This window comes from Galleria mellonella, unplaced genomic scaffold (assembly GCF_026898425.1).
Source record: "Galleria mellonella isolate WM207_F2 unplaced genomic scaffold, CSIRO_AGI_GalMel_v1 utg424, whole genome shotgun sequence".
NCBI lineage: Eukaryota > Metazoa > Arthropoda > Insecta > Lepidoptera > Pyralidae > Galleria > Galleria mellonella.
In genome coordinates this window covers 2,840,712-2,862,067 of record NW_026442097.1, presented here as the reverse complement: position 1 = coordinate 2,862,067, position 21,356 = coordinate 2,840,712, and the positions used below count along the sequence as shown (strand labels likewise).

At 36.5% G+C, this 21,356-nt stretch overlaps 2 protein-coding genes across 2 annotated transcripts; both read left to right on the top strand.

Moving 5' to 3' along the window:
- The first annotated feature begins 610 nt into the window (after window positions 1-610).
- LOC113516217 (cuticle protein 1) lies at window positions 611-9,131 on the top strand. Its single transcript, XM_026900600.3, has 3 exons — window positions 611-728; window positions 6,072-6,253; window positions 8,502-9,131. Exons 1-3 carry the CDS (start codon window positions 714-716, stop codon window positions 8,584-8,586), a joined length of 282 nt encoding a protein of 93 aa, XP_026756401.2. The 5' UTR covers window positions 611-713; the 3' UTR covers window positions 8,587-9,131.
- Window positions 9,132-17,851: 8,720 nt separating this feature from the next.
- LOC113515372 (uncharacterized) lies at window positions 17,852-20,844 on the top strand. Its single transcript, XM_052898391.1, has 3 exons — window positions 17,852-18,002; window positions 18,431-18,571; window positions 19,752-20,844. Exons 1-3 carry the CDS (start codon window positions 17,937-17,939, stop codon window positions 19,998-20,000), a joined length of 456 nt encoding a protein of 151 aa, XP_052754351.1. The 5' UTR covers window positions 17,852-17,936; the 3' UTR covers window positions 20,001-20,844.
- The last annotated feature ends 512 nt before the right edge of the window (window positions 20,845-21,356 follow it).

Here is a 21,356-nt window from a genome sequence, read left to right as displayed (position 1 = left end):
TGAACGCTGATATGATGATGATGATGATGATAATTAATCTATTAAAAGTATTAATTTTGTGAAATTTCGAAGTTTCTTTTTTTTACTCTAATACCATTGTTCTATGTTTCTACTTTTTCTTCTGCTGTCTTGTATTTATTGCTTTTACTGTCTTTTTACATTCCTACCTTCTTCCTCTTCACCTAATAACTTTTTATATTAATAATTCTTTCAACTATAGGAAGCTACATTATTATTTTTTTTACAACACGGGGCAAACGAGCATACGGCTCACCTGGTGGTAAATGACTACCGCCGCCCATGATCACCCACAACACCAACGGCATTGCAGGTGTGCTGCCGGCCTTTTAAAAAGGAATATGCTCTTTTTTGAAGGTTATGTTGTCGTATCGGTTCATTATCAGTGAATAAGACAGACGGTATTTTATTTAAAAAAAAAACTTATAGATAATACCTATCCTAGTCTCGAACCAGGGACTAGTCTTAATTATTTCATACGCACAGACACGTTCTAGTTACAATTTTATTATATGTAAAAATACCTCTACGACAAACTCGTCGGGACCAGTAAGGGCGTCGTTACCATAACAACGGGCTATCATATCAGTGACAATCGTGCGTACGCGCACCTCGCTACATATAAAAACGATCGCGTACACCAAATTGTCATCAGTCTCACAGCAGCGTTGAGAGGATACACACAAACACACACAATGTACGCCAAACTGGTGAGTTTATATCATTCACTAGCCTATTCCTGTGGTTTTTCTCGCGTATAACCAATATATAAATCCTGTGTTAAATTAGGAAAATAATCTATCCGCGTACGAAATGTCAATCAAATTCGCTCGGGGGGAAAGGGATTGTTAGTAATGGAGACTGAGAATTCCATTGCTAGCAATATACCTAACCAGGTCGACCTCCTCGCGATTCCCCCTGGAAACTATCATGGTTAATTCCTGATGAATTCATCATGATGGGCTAACTGGCCTGTTTTCATTCTCATCTATCAGCCTTCACTGGTGCTCCGCCAGCGTATCCCGTTAGCGCAGGCGGGGTTACCATACCATTTTCACGATATATATTTCAAAGATAATGTATTAAGTATTGCTTTATTTTTTTTTAATTCAATAATGCACCGCCTACGTATTTCTCTGTTCGCCCAATGGTTGACTGGTAGAGAACGCCGTCCGGTGTTAAGTCCGCCAAATTTAAATAGAGTTTTACTGTTGATTAAAGTTTAAATAAATAAAAATGTAAACTAGTAAAAATTAAAAATTTTGAGGGAATGGTGACCCCGCCAGCGCTATCAGTATACACTGGCGGGGCACCAGTGAGGGATGATTGGTGAGGATGAAAAGGCAGGTCAGTCAGCCTATCGTGACGAATTCAACGATAAACTTGTCAGGATAGTTTTCAGGGGGAACCGCGTAGAGGTCGACCTGATAAAGTATATTGATAGCAATGAGGATTAACCTCTCCATTACCAACAATCCCTTCCCCTAATACGATATATTAGAAAAAAACCGTTTTTCCATTTTTTACCCGCATGAATTTCTTCTTTTTTTATTAAAAAAAATGGCATTATAAAATTTATCAAGTTTATCAATGTGCACAATAATACATTTGCTATCTATGCCACAAGTGGAACACAAATTTGTCGATAGACACGTTCTCGCTGCTGTACGCGTGAGTTAGAACGAGACAGTAGCGTTCGGTGTCTTATTATTTATCATATATACGTATGTATACAATATCATGTCATATCATATCAACCGTCTACCATCCGCTGCTAAATGTAGGTCTTCCCCAGAAGAGGGTTTTGCCAGTAGTTGCCATGCTTGGCAAGGGGGTTGGCAACTGCAGTTAGGCTTTGGTGATGTTTAAAGAGGGACAGCATCATCGTCATTACCACCTTTCATGTACTCCTACATACTAAATATTATTTACTTTAAAATATACACATTTTAAAGTATATAATGCAATTATTTGCAAACTAATTTATTTGCGGCTAAAATCTAAATTACGTATACACTATCATCATTATTTTATATATATATCAATTTCATTATATAATTGTTAAGCTACAATATAACCTATCAGTGTACCGAGTTTCATTCGAAAACGTTCAGTAGTGTTTGCGTGAAAGAGTGACAAACATGTATCCATACAGACTCGTAATTTTTTTTATTATTTTTTTTTTACACCCTTTTGTCACATTTATTTAAATCTCTTAGTAATCTTACTATTATATATATTCTTTATTGCACTTGTAAGTTACATATAAAATAATGTATTTATAAATGTTGTGAGCAAGGGTGGACTTATCTCTGACAGAGATCTCTTCCAGTCAACCCAGTACAGTAAGAAAGCATTTCGTTAGCGGACAGCTGAAGTGTTACAACTGTTAATATTAGTTTCCAATAAGGAACTAGCACTTTAACTGCTGAACCGATGTGTCTTAACAATAAGTTAAATGAAACAATAAACGCACAAAACAGTGGGTGGCAAGGTTACGTGGGTGTAATTATGACATACAAACAAACATACAGGCGTGATAGGAATTCCAATTTGAATAGCACGCACTGCCTGCGACAATTTGTAATACATTATATATTTACATAATTATATGTCATTAAGTATTTATAAACGCAGGTAGCAGTGACGTAGGAATGAAATTTTCATTGTGTAAATTATTACTATTTGAAACTAGTCGTAAATCGCGGCTTTACCCGCGTGAATTACGATGAAACATGTACCAAATTTTATTCAAATATCTTCACCTTTATGGTAAACTTACGAAACTGAAAAAGATACATTTTTCATCACGCTATTGATCAATAGGAGCAGAGCAGTGAAGGGAAATGTTGGGAAAACGGGAGAAGTTACTTCACTTTTAAGCTTCCATCGCGTGTGCAGCCTTAATGGCCACTTTTTTAAATGTAAGAATGTCCACCCGTGCGACGCCGGGACGGGCCGCTAGTAATTAAACATAATCTGATATCTAATCTGACATTAATACACGTATATTAGCTACCTATTAATATAATTTTGCTACACCCAAACAAGGTTTCATGTCACTCTACATAAGAACATTGTAACAACTCTGTATTATGTATATGAATGTATTATAATAAATAAATATATAATAGTGAGTGAAATTCAAATATATTTGCAAATTTTCAAATTTAATAAATTTACGTAAATTTAGTATAATATGTTAAATAAAATTGCTTATGTACCTCTGTCCCATTCGTGTTTCTACCGTGAAGCAGTTGTGTCTGCATGGCTGTGTTTCGGTTTGAAGGGTGCGATGTGGCGTGAATTTACAGGGTACAGAGGAATAACATCTGAGTACTCAGGAATGGCAACGCATGGGGGTATCATGGGCGGAACAGTGTACTCTGTTATGTCCACGGTACTGCTCATGTCTATAGGCGACGGTGACCACTTTCCATCAGGTGGGCCGTCAGCTTGTTTGCCATTCTATGTTATATAAAAAAAATATGTGTTTCATAGTAGAATATTCGCCGTGTGGTCCCGGTATAGAATAAGCCACCACTTATTTTCCTGAGTGTGTCGTAAGAAGGGATTAAGGGAACTTGACAGTCGAGGGATGGACAGCAGCGTCCCTCTTAAAACATCACCAAGTCCTAACTGCGGTTGTCAACCCGTCTGCCAAGCGTGACGACTACTGGCAAATCCCCCCAATAGAGGGAGGCTTATGTCCAGCAGTGGACAAATAATGGGTGATATGATGATGATGACGACAATAGAATATCACGAAAAGCTATTTGTATGTTTGATATTGAAACATGGCGAAATGGCTGAACCGATTTTAATAAAATTTGGTACAAAGATAAGAACTAATCTTGATTAACATTATTATATAATATTCTATCTGTTCTCCTTTAACCAAAGGTTGTCTGTAAGAGATTGCCCTAGCGATAAGACCGCCTTTTGTACCTTTATGGGTATATTTCAATCTGTATTTACGTTACTGTATTTCACTTGAATTATTCACTTGTCATTGTATATTTTTATTTATGGTGCGATAAAGAGTTAAATAAATAAATAAATATAATAGACTTACATACCTTTATAATATTTACTACCTTTTGCCCGCGTCTTCGTACGCGTATATTTTGAAAGTTTTACATTCTTAAAGGTTGAATTTTAAAATTCTTTCCTTATTGTTTCCTTACGTTATTTAAAGAGCATATCTACAAAATTTAAAATTTTTAGATTCAAAGATCAAATGTGCATAGTAATAGCGATCAATGAAACAATTGGAACCCTCTTTCATATTTATGTATATATTATATCAATACATTCAAAATTTTAACGCAGACAAAGTCACAAGACATAGAAGGTATTTAGCGTTGTTTGTTATTTCATAGTAATAAAAATTTAAACAAACATAAGAACTTTATCCTCTACAAAACGAACTATAAAAATTGGTCTTAATCGGCGAAGAAATCACATCAAAGGAAAAGTTTATAAAAGGAATTTTCTCCCGCTCATTGCCGAGGTTTTCCCCAGAGACTTTTTTTTTATACCACTGAGGTGGCAAACAAGCATACGGCCCACTTGATGGTAAGCGGTTACCGTAGCCTATGAACGCCTGCAATACCAGAGGTATTACGCGCGCGTTGCCGACCCTGAAGAAACCTCTTTACCCCCCTTTTGAAGAACCCCATGCTGTAGTCTCTTGGGAAAACCTCGGCAGGGAGCTCATTCCATAACCTGAGTGTTAGTGGGAGGAAACATCTCTGAAACCGCGTTGTACGCGACCATTGAGGCTGTAGGACATGAGGGTGAACTCCCTGTCGATGGCGAGCCGTACGATGATAGAAAGTGGCCGTAGGCATCATTATAATATGGGTTCTTCAAGAAGGGCATATTAAGATTTCTTCAGGGTTGACAACGCCCACGTGACACCCCCTAGTGTTGCAGGCGTCCATAGGCTACAGTGACCGTTTACCATCAAACGAGCTGTATACTTGTTTACCACTTTTGTATAGTATAAAAAAAATAACATACGATACAAGAAATAAAATGTGAAGAATTAAGAAAGTGATACCTTTTCGCGTGACAATTTCTAATTGAAAACTAAATTGTTTTGAAGAAATTTCACGTTCAGTTTTTAATTAGATTAATAGGGCATAACAAAGGCGTTGGCTGGTGCAAGCAAAGCATGCAGTTGCAAAACTATTGGGCAAATTTACTTGATTGCTCGTATCAAGTAAATTTGTAAGTAAATTTAAACGGTTATTATTTTTTTTTTTTTTTAGTTTAGTTGATGGCTCAGAGGAGTAGATTTTCTTTTTTTATATACAACTTAGAATGGCAAACACGCTGACGGCCCACCTGATGGAAAGTGGTAACCGTCGCCTATAGACACATAGATCATTATTGGTAATTATGTATTAAAGTAAGTTTTTAAGTGCGTATGTGTTCCGGCATAGAATGGATCGCTCCTATCTTTGCCGTGGGTGTCGTAAGAGGCGACTAAGGGAGGACGAGGGATAGGCAACGGCGTCCCTCTTGAAATATCTCTAAAAGCCTAACTGCGGTTGGCAAACCGCCTGCTAAGCGTGGCAACTACTGGCAAAACTCCCCTTATGGGGAACACATGTCCAGCAGTGGACATTTAACGGCTGAAGTAATAAAAAGAATAGTGTTTAGGTACCAGAGGGAGACATTGTACAAAAGTCGATTGCTTGGGTACCTCTGTTCCATTCGTGTTTCAACCGTGAAACAGTTGTGTTTACATGGCTGTGTTTCGGTTTGAAAGGTGGGATATGGCGTGAATTTACAGGGTACAGAGGAATAACACCTGAGTCCTCAGCAATGGCAACGCATGGGGGGTATCATGGGCTCTGTTATGTCCATGGTACTGCTCGTGTCTATAGGCGACGGTTACCACTTTCCATCAGGTGGGCCGTCAGCTTGTTTGCCATTCTAAGTCGTATAAAAAAAAAATAAAAAAAACCTACATTTATTATACATTTGAAACAGACAAAATTTTAAAAATATATACGTAAGATAAGATGTTGTTTTTTTTTTAGTTCATCCTTTGCGCCGTGGCGGTGGTAGCGCTAGCCCGCGAGTACCCAGCCGGCGTACACCCAGCAATCTGCCCCAACTACCCATACTGTGATACGAATACCCTCGCTCGATTCACCCCTGACGGGACGCCCATCCCTGAATGGATCTACAACCCTGGCATTCTACCAGTCGCCCCTTCTGAGTAAGTTGACAGCCGTAGTTAGTTTCTCCACTTTAGAACTAGATGGCGCTGTTTATTATCATCATCATCATATCAACTTGTCGTTGCCTCCTCAAGAAGGAGAGCTTTGCCAATATTCGCCGTGCTTGGCAAGTAGATTGGCAACCGCAGTTAGGCTTTGGAGATGTTTTAAGAGGGACGCTGCTGCCCATAATTCTCCCCTTGATTCCTCCTTGACGCCTCTTACGACACTCTCGGGAAGGGAAGGTTAAATGATAAAGAATGCCTATATAAAATCCGTCTTTTGTACCACATTGTATTAGTCGACAAAATTTAAATAAATGAATAAAAACTACGGGCGTGTGGGGAGCGGAAGCAAAATCTTTTATAAGAGAGTTGAGTCTGCGCATTGCGAAAGAGATAGGGGCCATGATCGCCGTTCCGGTTCGTATCTGACTCAAAGGATATCTCTGGCAATCCAAAGTGGAAACGCCGCAAGTGTCATGGGGACTTCGGGTCGGGTACGGATCATGAGTACGACTGATCATTATTTTTTTTTTTTGTGATTAACACATTATTACGTATTAGTTAGTTACTTTCTATTTACTGTAATAAATTATGTAAGTAAGAATTCCACTATATAAAGTAAAGTATTTGAGTCATTTAAGAATTTAAATAAATCAGTAAAGAATAAATTCCCATTCGTGTTTCAACCGTGAAGCAGTTGTGTTTGCATGGCTGTGTTTCGGTTTGAAGGGTGGGATATGGCGTGAATTTACAGGGTACAGAGGAATAACATCTGAGTACTCAGGAATGGCAACGCATGGGGGGTATCATGGGCAAAACAGTATACTCTGTTATGTCCATGGCACAGCTCATGTCTATAGGCGACGGTTACCACTTTCCATCAGGTGGGCCGTCAGCTTGTTTGCCATTCTAAGTTGTACCAAAAAAAAAATTTTGAAGGTAAAAATGTACGTAATCGATAAATGAACATGTTTAATTCCGTTACAATTAGTATGCGTATACCTACCAACATGTACTGAGGAAATATCAATAAATATATCTTCAACATGGTGAACAGTAGCACGCATACTAATGGTAGCGGTAACAAACAAATTGATTCTAATGATTAAACTAAATCAATGATACGGATTTCCTTAAAACAACACATAATTCAACAAAATATATACCCGGTCAGTGTGACCTCGATTAGGCCTAAAAAATAGTTGCAGATTTTGTCACAATGAGGAAGAAACGCCGCAGCACTGAATGTGTCGCTTTAGCCCTCTCATACATAAACGATATATCTCCTTTGGAATACACACTCTATACTTTGAGGTGATAAAAAACATCGCTACTAAAAAGCAATTTAAAATTCCTATCAGCGATAGGAATTAGAAGCGAACTTTAAAAAAAGGGCGAGCACGAAACATCATGGAAAGGTCGCAGTGTCACAGGTTTTGGTGGTTTCCAGGGAAACCATTTGGAGGTCGACCTGATAGGGTATATTGCTAGCAACGGGACTGGTAGTTCAAATTATTAACAATCCCTCCCCTCCCCCCTAATTTAAATGTTTCCTATGTATAATGTTTGTTAAAATACAAATTGATATGTATTTAATTTTTTTTTATACTGCTTAGAATGACAAACAAGCTGACGACCCACCTGATGGAAAGTGGCAACCGTCGCCTATAGACATGAGCAGTACCATGGACATAACAGAGTATACTGTTTCGCCCATGATACCCCCCATGCGTTGCCATTCCTGAGGACTCAGGTTTTATTCCTCTGTACCCTTTAGGGGAGACTACCCTTTAGGAGAGGGAGACTTTGTACAAAAGTCGATTGCCTGGGTACCTCTGTCCCATTCGTGTTTCAACCGTGAAGCAGTTGTATTTGCATGGCTGTGTTTCTGTTTGAAGGGTGGGATATGGCGTGAATTTACAGGGTACAGAGGAATAACACCCGAGTCCTCAGGAATGGCAACGCATGGGAGGTATCATGGGCGAAACACTATACTCTGTAATGTCCATGGTACTGCTCATGTCTATAGGTGACGGTTACCACTTTACATCAGGTGGGCCGTCAGCTTGTTTGCCATTCTAAGTTGTATAAAAAAAAACATTTTTTTTTATAAAGAAAATACGTTATTTATTTTGTTTAATAAACATATAAATATATTGTTGATGTTTTAAAATCATCCAATATGGACAAGCAAAGATCATGACCCATACAGCATATATGTTATATTTTTTTTCTTTTACAGCCCCAACAACCCAGCCAGCGCTGCCGCTCGCTACCCTGCCGACTTCAACCCAGCCCTTTGCCCCAACTACCCGTACTGTTGGTGAAAAGAAAAACAATTCATGTCTATGGATATAGGATTAAAAAAAAACGTTCGTCGACTCTAGACTTTCTGATATCTGAACTTTAATTGGAACCGATCTCACGAATACTATGGTACCAAATATTTAGAACTCTCCTGATGAATTATTTTCAAATATACATTCATCTCTCTTACTCCTTCGTGATTAGAAAAGGCAGAATTGCATTCTGTTAGTTTCAATTTGTTATTGTGCCATCTTCATTGCTAGAAAGTCTGGATTTTACGAAATGTTAACGTGAATTGTGTTCGACACTGCCATATTTGTAAAACTATATGTAAATAAGTCGTGTTTCAATTTGTTCAAGTCGAAAGCGTATTGACAAATCGGCATAGATAAAGAACCATTTTTTTTTAATAAAATAATTAAAATTTGTACAGAATTTTTTTCATTCTTCTTTTAAATCATCATTTTCTTGTATTTACAATTGTTTAGTCATTTACTTTTCCATCTATGCCGATGTTAAATGTGTAAAAAAATGTAAATTGTAAATAAAGTACAGACTTTGTAAATTTATGTATTTTTTTTAATATCTCATACTAAACAGATATAACTGACAAATTCTTTTTTTAAATCGTTGAATATGGAATACAAATGAAAGTGGAAAAACCAATGACCACTTCCACCGCAGTCAATTTAGTGCAACAGTTTTTGATTATTAAAAATGGGGATTAGTAGCTCCATTGTTAGCAATACGTCCTGTCAGGTCGACCTCCTCGCGGTTCCCCCTGGAAACTATAGTGTTCTATTCCAAGTGAACTCATCACGGTAGGCTAACTAACCTGCCTTTTATGGTGTATTGGTGTACATCGATAGTGCGATTTCATTATCACCCATAAAAAAAAACACCGGACATATTATTTTTATCTTAAATATCTACCTTCTACAATGTCTAGATACAATTTTATTGTGACAATGAGGATTGCTGTTAAGGAAAAGTACAAAAAAACAAACAGGATAAGTTTGGTACAAATTAAAACCGACATCGGCTATCCGTCAGTCGATATTGCTCAAGTAATCGAATAAGACAGTAAATAGGTATCGGTAACGATGCATTGTAATCGAATAAATTAACATCGATTTGGTAGCGCAAGGCCGTGTTGTGTGTATAGAATATTCTGGGTGGAAGTGGCATTCGTATATACGTACATATTTCGTAAATGCGACAATGCAACAAAAAAAGTTGATATTAAATAGACTCTTTTAAAACGTTATTTTTTATGATTCTGAAGAAGATTGTATTTAAATAAGTTTCATAGCAACTTAAATATAATTTTCTTCAAAAGGTGCGTATTAACATTCCTCTGGTATTTTTTTAATGGATAATATTGGAATGGAAACCCCGCTGTAGACGCTTGCGGGGCACCAGTGAGGGATGATAGCTAAGCATAAGAAGGCAGGTCAATTAGTCCATCGTAACGAAAACTGGAATTCAGTACAATGGTTTCTAAGGGGGACCACGTGGTCAATCTGACAGGGTATATTGCTAGCAATAGGACTGGTAGTCCGCATTACTAAAAATCCCTTACCCCTCTCCCTCTCTAGGGTTGACAACATGTACGTAACAACCCCCCTCCCCATGTTGCAGGCGCATCTACATACATAGGCTACAGTAACCGTTTGTTATCAGACGGACTATATGCTTGTTTATAAGCGTTATGATATTTAAAAAATGTACCATTAAATCAGTAAATTGTAGTGCAAAGGTAGGACTTAGTGAGATGTTACACTCTCTAGCAGCCAACGTTTGGCATTCTTCTACCCTTCAGGCCCCACATAAGTAAGAGGATTTTCATAAATTTATTCGCACCTGCAAATTCTACGTCTCACTCGACACACGTGCGAGTGAAAGAGATACAGCGTGTATGTGTATGTGTAGTGTATGCTTGCGAGCCCTAACTGTTGTTTAACAGAACACGAGCTGTCAGAACACCAAAGTATATATTGTTATTAAATTCACGAAAGTGTCCGTTCTACCTGTATATTTATTCATATAGCCATGTTTTAGAATGAATTAAATTCTTGTGCTGTCAACACGCAGCGATGGGCAGGTAGGTACGTGAATAATTTTAATTAATTGTTTATTTTTTAATTTTCGAATACGTTGCTTGATTTTTTCATTGTTGCATGCCAGTTTTGTTTATGTATCGATAATAAAAATATAATTCTGTCAACGCTTAATCTTCGGCAATATACCATTCTATTTTCACCCATCAAAAAAAATATCCAATAATTTTGCCAAAATAAATTGAAGTGTTGCCAACTTACTCATTCTAAGGTAGTTTAGGCACTTTAACATTTTATCTAGCTCCTTATATTTTATTAACTCTCATCCTATCCTCAAATGTAGCCCTAAATTTTAATACGTTCATTTTTATTCGTATAACATGGCAATCGTATAACTGTCTATGTGGTCCCGGCATAGAATAGACCACTCCTTTCTTTCTCATGGGTGTCGTAAGAGGCGACTAAGGGAGGGCGAAGGATGGACAGCAGCGTCCCTCTTAGAGCATCTCTAACGCTTAACTGCGGTTGCTAATCCACATACCAAGCGTGGCAACTACTGGAACCCCCCCCCCCCTCCACCCCGCCAAGGGGGAAGCTTATGTTTAGCAGTGGACAATTAAAAGCTGGTATGATGATGAATCGTAATAGATGTTGTCCATACATGGGAGATATTTAAGAAAAATTTATATGAAAGGTCTTAATGAGACCAATAAATGCTAAAACAATAATTTATAGAAATTTTGACTGACTGTACGTTTGTTCAACTACTACACTAAATTATATGCGGTTTGTACAGCTGTTCCTGAAAATCTAATTTACAATTTGTTGTATTTTTTTATCCAGATACGGTGTTTAATATTCGCCTACTTCATTAAATTCCGATTCTAAAACCACACATACAAAGAAGCAAGCAAATAACCAGTGTAAGTAATAAGTAACAATCCCACCCATCTCGCCATACCGGCGGCGAGATCATAAAAACCAATTAGTCTAGAATGTTCCGCAATTTTCACCTCACCTTGCCCTTTCAGTGGGCCTGTACCGACAATTCCCGCCATTTCTCTTCTTATTTATTGAGAGTTGACATCTGCTTAATTCCAGTAATGTGATACCACATATTTTTATTGATAAATAATATAGCAATTTACTGTTCGGCGTTTAAATTCCCCGCCAATGTTGATTGGATGTTTTTTTTTTAATTGTTCCGCAATCAGTGTTGCCAACTCAAAGTTAGGTTTTCTAAATAAATTTCGTCTTTATTCAATAAAATGCAGAATTCCTACTATTATTATAAATGAGAAATAAAGTTACTGTATTTTTTTAATTGTTGTTTGTTAAAAACTAATTCTGGACAATGTTTCTGTACTTGTACAAAATACACAAAAAGACACAGTAAAGAAAATGATTGCTTGGGTGTTTCTACCGTGAAGCAGTTGTGTTTGCATGGCTGTGTTTCGCTTTGAATGATTGGATATGGCAGTGAATTTACTGGGTACAGAGGAAGAACATCTGAGTCCTCAGGAATGGCAACGCATGGGAGGTATCATGGGCGAAACAGTGTACTCTGTTATGTCCATGGTACTGCTCATGCTTCATGTTTGTTAGCTTGTTTGCTATTCTAAGTTATATAAAAAAAATTAACTTTAATGGCTCTGGAAACAAAATTTTTATACACATTTTTTTTTAATAACGGCATTGCAAGTGGAAGACTAATAAAATTAGCCCCGAAAAAACTATATTGGCAAGTTTTCATATCTTACCTCATTCTGCTATTCGGCGTAATATGTCTTCCTTTTGAGAATGAGAATAAATTTAATTGTAAACATTTTTAATAGTTTTTTTTTTTTTTTTATTTTGTAATGAATGGGTGTACTGATTGTCACATTCAAGTTGGTATCGATACTTTGCACGTAATTGCGTATTTTGAAACAAGTCAAGCTCATTATAATGTCCAAATTGATACCGGCGTTGTAGGCCGGATCATTTCGCGATGGTTGAAGACAATGATGAACGAAAATCTCTTTATTGGTTCTTTCAAAGAATGATACAGATTATAAAGAATAACAATATGCGCACAAACAAAATGTTTAATTAATTACATAAAAGCAAGATAAAGAGGCAACAATGGGCGGCCTTATCGCTAAATAGCGATCTCTTCCAGGCAACCTTAGGATGGAAAGGAATGATTAAAATAGTGTCTGGTCAAGGCGTAACAGAAAAATAATGATACTAAAAAAGGGAAAAAAGGGGCTAAAGGTAAATGTAAACTCAGTTTAAACAATGTAAATAAATATATGTATACACATACACATATATAAACGCAGATAAATAATACATACATAAATATATGAATATATAAATATATCGTCATAGTCTTGGAATACTGACGGATCTGACAAAGATTACATATAAAGATCCGTCAGTATTCTACGACTATGACGATATGTCTGGTTTATCCGTCATTCTCGTGAACGGGTGCTTCTAGTAGGTACCAGTTTGTTTAAAAATACTGGTTTATTATTGTCTTTTTTTATCAATATGAATTTTATGATAATTATTTTATCTATTCCTTTTTTTGTTGTAAACTCAACTTTTATTTGAAAAAAGTAATAGCTGAGTTTCCTGCACGTTATTCTCAGTTTTAAATTATATTCCGAATTGAAAGATAAATTCATAAAAAAGTGACTACTAAAAATGCTTATAATTAAATTTACTTAATTAAAAAATATTTTTATATATTTATATATTACATCGCCAAACAAAAGCCTCTTACCGCCTTTTCCAAACAAAATAAGTAAAATAAACGATTCAAGTACCAACATCTTACCTACTCGCAATAAACAATGATTTACCGCCAAAAGTGTATCATTATTTTTCTTATTTTTTTTTTATTTTGTCACTTGTCACAGAGTAAGTAATAAATCTGTCAGGTTATTTTTAAGTACCATAAATTGACTATATCAGAACACCGTCTCGTATGGAAACACGATCGTGAGAAATAACAAACGATAATAAGCGGTTCGCCTGCATCCTACGACGACACTGGAATGGCAAAATATGTCGAGCGCCATTTTGACCAATATTGTTATTGTCATTTTTTTTTTATTTAACCTTTAACTGTCCACTACTGAACGTAATCCTTCCTCATAAGAGCAATTTTGGCAGTAGTTGTCACGCTTGGCTGGTGGGTTGGCAACCGCAATTAGGCGGGGGGGAAAGGGATTGTTAGGAATGGAGACTGAGAATCCCATTGCTAGCAATATACCCAACCAGGTCGACCTCCTCGCGGTTCCCCCTGGAAACTATAATGGTTAATTCCTGATGAATTCATCATGATGGGCTAACTGGCCTGTTTTCATTCTCATCTATCACCCTTCACTGGTGCTCCGCCAGCATATCCCGTTAGCGCAGGCGGGGTTACCATACCATTTTCACCCATAAAAAAAACCGCAATTAGGCTTTTAGAAATGTTTCAAGAGGGACGCTGCTGCCCATCCCTTTGTCATGAAGTTCCCGTAGTCGCCTCTTATGACACCCACGGGAAAGAAAGGGATGGCTTATTCTATGCCGGAACTACACGGTCAATCATTACTGTAATAAATAAAAAAAAAATATATCCTTACTGTTATATAATTTATTTATTTAAATAATTAACCAAAATAAAATATAGTACTAAACTTAAAATATAAATTATATATGTCTGTATATGTCTGGCCGTCTGTTTACTGTTGATTTCCATTACTAGATTTTTTTTATAAATTTGTATTCTATACAAATTACCGGTGGATCCCTCATTGGTATCCCGTGAGCATTTATAACTTTAGCATATTGTAGTGTAGCAACATTGCAATTATTTGTCAATATTAAAAAAAAATTAACAATTGTCAATATTATGTAATAATTTAAAATTGACTTTTTGTTGAAGTATTTTAAAATTTTTTCCTGTGTTACCAGTACGAATCGATAAAGTAGTTATTGTCTTTTACTTTTTTTTTTTTGTTGTTTATGAATAGAATATAATATATATATATATATATATATATATATATATATATATGTATATTAATTATAATTTAGAAATTATAATGTATTCTAAACAATGTAAAAATTTATTGAAGTATTGATTAAATTTTCATTGTTATGCCACCATTTTAGTTACCAGCAGTTTTATAAAGTATAAATATTCCTTACTAAAAAAAAATAACCTTAAGCATGAAATCCTTTGCCGTTTAAGCAAGAAAATAAAAAATGTCTTATTTTTGGCGGGAAATGTCAACTACGTCAGTTTTTACTTTTTTCACACTCAGGACATCTGCGGTGCAGCCATCCGCGCCGCCATTGACCTTGCTAGTTGTCCGATATGAATGTCGGGCAGGTTATATCCGTAGCAAACATCCAATACTGAATATAACCAACATTTTTTTATACATCTTATCTGCATCTGCAATTAAATGCTTGATTCATCTTTATGCGATCAATCAAGCATTTAATTACAGTCCTAAACATAGACACCTACAAAAAAAAAATTCAATAGTAAAGATCGTGTTGACGTATTTTTATTTAAAAAAATAAAAAAAAATGGCGCCATCTTGCATAATGGCTTGTATTGAAAAATATGTACGATCCATTTTACCAATGCTCATTAAAATCTTCCTGCATCTTTATCTTCGCTACAACCAGATTCAACATATATGTTTCCATTAATTAAAATAAAAACTCCGTACAAATGAATATTCGTTGATTTCTTGTTAAACTTACTTATATACCAGTTTACTAAATGAAACAGAGTAAATACATTCGGATTTTATAGCAATTAGTGTCTCGTCCTTAAAACGTTTAAATACCATAAATTACTATTTTTAGATTAACTATTTAATAATAATAATAAACTCTTTATTGCGTATATAAACAAGGATATATATACAATAATAGATAAATATACAAGGAATATTTATACAGAATGTAATGTACAAAATGTAGCCTTAATAATAATACTACATAGTAGATAAGTACAGAGAGAAAGATAGATGGCGCAAGTCGGACACAATAAATAAAAAAAAAAAATTGTATTATTTTTCTAATTCTTCTTTCATGCAATTTCGAATGGCACTCAAGCTGACAGCCCGCCTGATTTAAAATGGTAACCGTCGCCTATAGACATGAGCAATACCATGGACATAGCAGAATATATTATATGGCCCATAACACCTCGCCCCCTTCGTGTTGCCATTCCTGAGGACTAAGGTTGTCCCATTCGTGTTTCAACCGTGAAGCAGTTGTGTTTGCATGGCTGTGTTTCGGTTTGAAGGGTGGGGATATGGCGTGAATTTACAGGGTACAGAGGAATAACATCTGAGTCCTCAGGAATGGCAACGCATGGGGGGTATCATGGGCGAAACAGTATACACTGTTATGTCCATGGTACTGCTCATATCTATAGGCGACGGTTACCACTTTCCATCAGGTGGGCTGTCAGCTTGTTTGCCATTCTAAGTTGTATAAAAAAACGCCATATCCCACCCTTCAAAGCGAAACACAGCCATGCAAATACAACTGCTTCACGGTAGAAACACAAATGGGACAGAGGTACCCAAGCAATGCATGGCCCGTTGCGAAGTGAGCGTCACCAAGGCGGGGTGCGCGTGCGGGAGGGAAGTTTAGATCTATGAGTAAGGTGGGTACCTACCTTACTCATAGATAGTACCTGCGCGGCTCAGATGCTTAAATCTTTAAAATTACATAACTGCTTCACGGTAGAAACACGAATGGGACAGAGGTACCATATATATATAAGCTATCAGTATTAATATAAAGTAAACACATAATATAAGATAAATCAAATGAGATAAACATTAACTGCCACTTGAAAGTTATCGCTTAATAAATATAGCAACTATGTTTATACCACGGCAATGTTTATTATTTAAAATACTTTATTGTATACTTTAAAAATTTATTGTAATAGATTTTAAATGATAGTGTATGATGCCCTTTAGAGAACTGTATTAATCTATGGTTTGTACTCTACTCTGTCATAGATAAATACATAGAGAAAACTAAAGATTGTATTTCTGACTACGCATTCTTATGTATTTAAATTTATTCAATACATACATATAATAAAATCGTAACTGGTCCCTGTCTATACATGGAAGACATATAAGAAAAACTATTATATGAACGCAACAAAACTCAAAACAAAGACTTTTAAATTTTTTATCTGTTTGACTATACCTTTGTGGGCGCTAATCTCAGAAACGGTTTAACCGATCCGATTGCGGTTTCCATTATTGCGTTGCGGTTTGCTCCACTTAACATTGAGTGTTTGTTTTATTTCAATCGGTTCATAAATAAAAAAGTTATATCAATCTAAAGAATCACATATAAAATGTTATAAATTAATCGGTTAGTTGAATTGGCTGAAACTTTTTTGATTATTTTCGAAAACTGTCTACTCGTGCGAAGCCGGGTCGGATCGCTAGTATAAAATATGTTCTAAATAATACATACATACATATATATATATAACGGTAGAAATATTGCCGTGTGGACCCAGCATAGAATATGCCACACCTTTCTTTCCCGTGGGCGTCATAAGAGGCGACTAAGGAACTATAATGGTTAGCTAAACACCAAAGGCTAGCTGCGGTTGCGGACCCACCTGCCAACTATGGCAACTACTGGCAAGACCCCCCCTTATGAGGGAGGTCTGTGTTTAGCAGTGCACAATTGACGGCTAATAGAATGTTATTGGGGGGAAAGGGATTGTTAGTAATGGGGACTGAGAACCCCATTGCTAGCAATATACCCAACCAGGTCGACCTCCTCGCGGTTCTCCCTGGAAACTATCATGGTTAATTCGTAATGAATTCTTCATGATGGGCTAACTGGCCTGTTTTCATTCTCATCTATCACCCTTCACCAGCGTATCCCGTTAGCGCAGGCGGGGTTACCATACCATTTTCACCCTTAAAAAAAAAATAGAATGTTATTGTCACGCTTGTACGGACAGACAAACCCATTTCAAGTTATCATACAGATAATATGTTAATATAGATAAAATATGACAAATGTAATGATAAAACCGATATCTAAGGTCAATATATAGTTATTAGTTTCGATATATATTTTTGTTTACTTACAAAATTCAAACTAGAAGTTTTATAGGTTATATATTATTAAAAAATACTAGTGTAAATAAATAATAAATAAATATATATTAATAACTAAAAAATATCTATAATATTAATTACGCATATATTTATAATAAGAGATAATTCTACACATTGGTATTTATATAAAATTAAGAAATGTTTTTCGAAAAACCCGTTTTGAACACAGAAAAGTTTTACACGTCTACGGACTTGTTGAAATACGTGAGTGTGATTGTTGATTTATTATGAGCCTTCAATGTATTTACGGGATTTTTTTTTGTTAATTTCTTTATATATTGTGAAAAGTATTTATTTATATGGTGGCTATATATCTAATATATAAAATTCTCGTGTCACGGTGTCACGTTCAACTTCTGTTTGTTAATCGCGATTTTTATATGCCGCAATAGGGTTGCAAGATGGCGATCGAATATAATAATTGTAGTATGATAAATTTTCATGTATAGTTCTCGAAATAATGTATATGGTAAAACAACGTTTGCCGAGTCAACTACTATATATAGTATTACCACTCATGAACAATGTATTAATATTTTTGGAAGTTTATTCAAATAAACTTTATACTTTAACAGTCTTCCATTAAAAAAATCTTAAGTACTGCAAGTAATGTTTTAAAAAAATGTTTCTAGGTGGAATCCATATTGAGATATTCTAGACTGAATGAAAGAAGGCGTGTATACAGATCTAATTACAGCTGGCTCGCGTCTAGAAGCTTCTGCGAGCCATTAACGAGGAATGAGTTGGACAAATTCAAATATGTCGTCCACAAGGTAATTAATATCAAGTCAATGTTAATCGACAGCTTCACTGACTAAGACTTAAGAGTAGGTAATATATATTACTCAGTATAAGTGAGAAACTTCTACAGCCTTCCATATTAACTTACAATCGCCGACTGCCATTTTGTTCACGCACATTTTGCAAATATTTGCAGTTTGAGCGCCGAGCGGTTAACACTCCTAGCAACAATCTAATAATTTGCCTGAAAGACTGGTAGGTTTTTTTTGATGGGTGAAAATGGTATGGTAACCCCGCCTGCGCTAACGGGATACGTTGGTGGAGCACCAGTGAAGGGTGATAGATGAGAATGAAAACAGGCCAGTTAGCCCATCATGATGAATTCATCAGGAATTAACCATGATAGTTTCGACGTTTTCGGGATTCTGTCTCCATCACTAACAATCTCTTTCCCCCCAAGACTGGTAGGTTGTAGAAATGTACATTATGGTAAACTTATTCACGCGGAAGGAAAGGGATTGTTAGCAATGGGGTCTAATTTCTCCATTACTAGCAATACATCCTGTCAAGTCGACCTCCACGCTGTTCCCCCTGGAAACTATTATGGTTAATTCTAGTGTAATTCGTCACGATGGGCTAACGGACTTGCTTTCGTCATCACCTGTCACCCCTCACTGGTGCTGAGGTAAACTCATTTGTAAATTTACGTGTGTCATAAATGGCTCAAATAAAAAGTTTATCTATCTATCTATTTAATAATGTTTTTTTTTAATGGGTGATAATGGAATGGTAACACCACCCGCGCTATCGGTATACACCGGCGGGGCACCAGTGAAGGATGATAGGTGAGGATGAAGCAGGTCAGTTAGTCCATCGTGACGAATTCAACAAGAATTGTTCACGACGGTTTCCAGGGAGAACCACGTGGAGGTGGACCTAATAGGACATATTGCTAGCAATGGGGCAGTCAAACTCCATTGTTAACAATAACTTGAAATTGCCACTGTCCTTGAAATAATATTTTGCACGCTAATGTTAGCAAAACATGTTAGGACTATACAAATCCTACAATGTACAACAAGTATGTCTTTGCACTTACTATGTACACATGTTTGCAAATAAATTTATCTTTATCTTTACCTTCCCCCCCCCCCCCAAACTCTTAGACGGGGAGGGTCGTTAGTATAACTTAATTATTAAACATTTTAACAGCTGACATCAGAAAACTGTGCAGTCGTCGCTGTTAAGCTTCAATCGATCACAGAAGAGGAAACCTCAACAGCCGCCATTTTGAGTGCCTTCGAGAAACTTCTCGAAGAGCAGTACAACATACAACTGATGGAGAGTAACGTGAAACGTGCGAAAGAGACAACGATCATTGGAAAGAGAAAGATGAATAGAGTATGCCCAGAGTTATTACCGCCTGGACGTCGGCCTACTGTTTCTTTTATTTTGAACTAAATAGAGAACAATCAATAACAATAATCTAATATATAAAATTCTCGTGTCACGGTGTTTGTTACCAAACTCCTCCGAAACGGCTTTACTGATTTTCATGAAATTTTGCACGAGCAATAACCGGTAACCGTCGCCTATAGACATGAGCAGTAGCATGGACATAACAGAGTATACTGTTTCGCCCATGATACCCCCCACGCGTTGACATTCCTGAGGACTCAGGTGTTATTCCTCTGCACCCTATAAATTCACTGCCATATCTCACTCTTCAAAGCGAAGCACAGCCATGCAAACACAACTGCTTCACGGTAGGAACACGAATGGGACAGAGGTACTCAAGCAAACGACTTTTGTACAGTCTCCCTCTGGTAAAAATAATATTTGAAAAAAGACATTTGAAAAATAAAAATAAATCTATACATACATACATATCTGTCACGCCTGTCTCCCATTAGGGTAGGCAGAAACAATGGAACGCCAAATGCTTCGATTCAAACAAACCTCTTTCGCTCCTTCCACATTCATCAATCTTTTCATACACGCTCGCCGGTTACGGGTACTTTTAATTCGGCCCTTCTTCAGCACGTCGCCTATTTGGTCGACATACGTCCGTCTAGGGCGGCCCCTACCGACATCTCCATTCATTCGTGCTCAAATTCAAATTCAAATTCAAAAATCATTTATTCATGTAGGACATTTTAGCCGCTTATGAACGTCAAATTTATATCTAAATCTCTTATCTTCTTCGATATCTTAGCTCGATAAATCTCTTTCGTAATTCTTCTTTCATGCATCTTTTCCAAATAACTTGTATTAATTTTTTTTTAATGGATAACAACAGAATAGTTACCCGCCTGCGGTGTCGGCATACACTGGCGGGGCACCAGTGAGGGATGATAAGTGAAGATGAAGCAGGTCATGCTACAGCATGAGGTTCTTCAAGGGGGGTGGGGAGGAAGAGGTTTCTTCAGGGTGGACAACGCACACGTAATACCCCTGGTACTGCAGGCATTCATAGACTACGGTAACCGCCTACCATCAGGTGGGCCGTATACTTGTTTGCCACCTCAGTGATATAAAAAATGGTCAGTTAGCCCATCGTAACGAAATTCACTAATGCATCAATCACGACGGTTCCCAGGGGAAACCGCGAGAAGGTCGACCGTAGAGTATATTGCTAGTAATAGATTTTCTAATCCCCATAGTAAAGGGAATTAGAAAATTTATTACTTAGTAAACAAAATATTATTTTGTTAGTAAACAATCCCTTTTCCTCCATATTAAGACTTCTACAACTATTTTACACGAAATAAAACAATGTTTATTTTAAAATGGTGTTTATTATTTATAAACATTTAA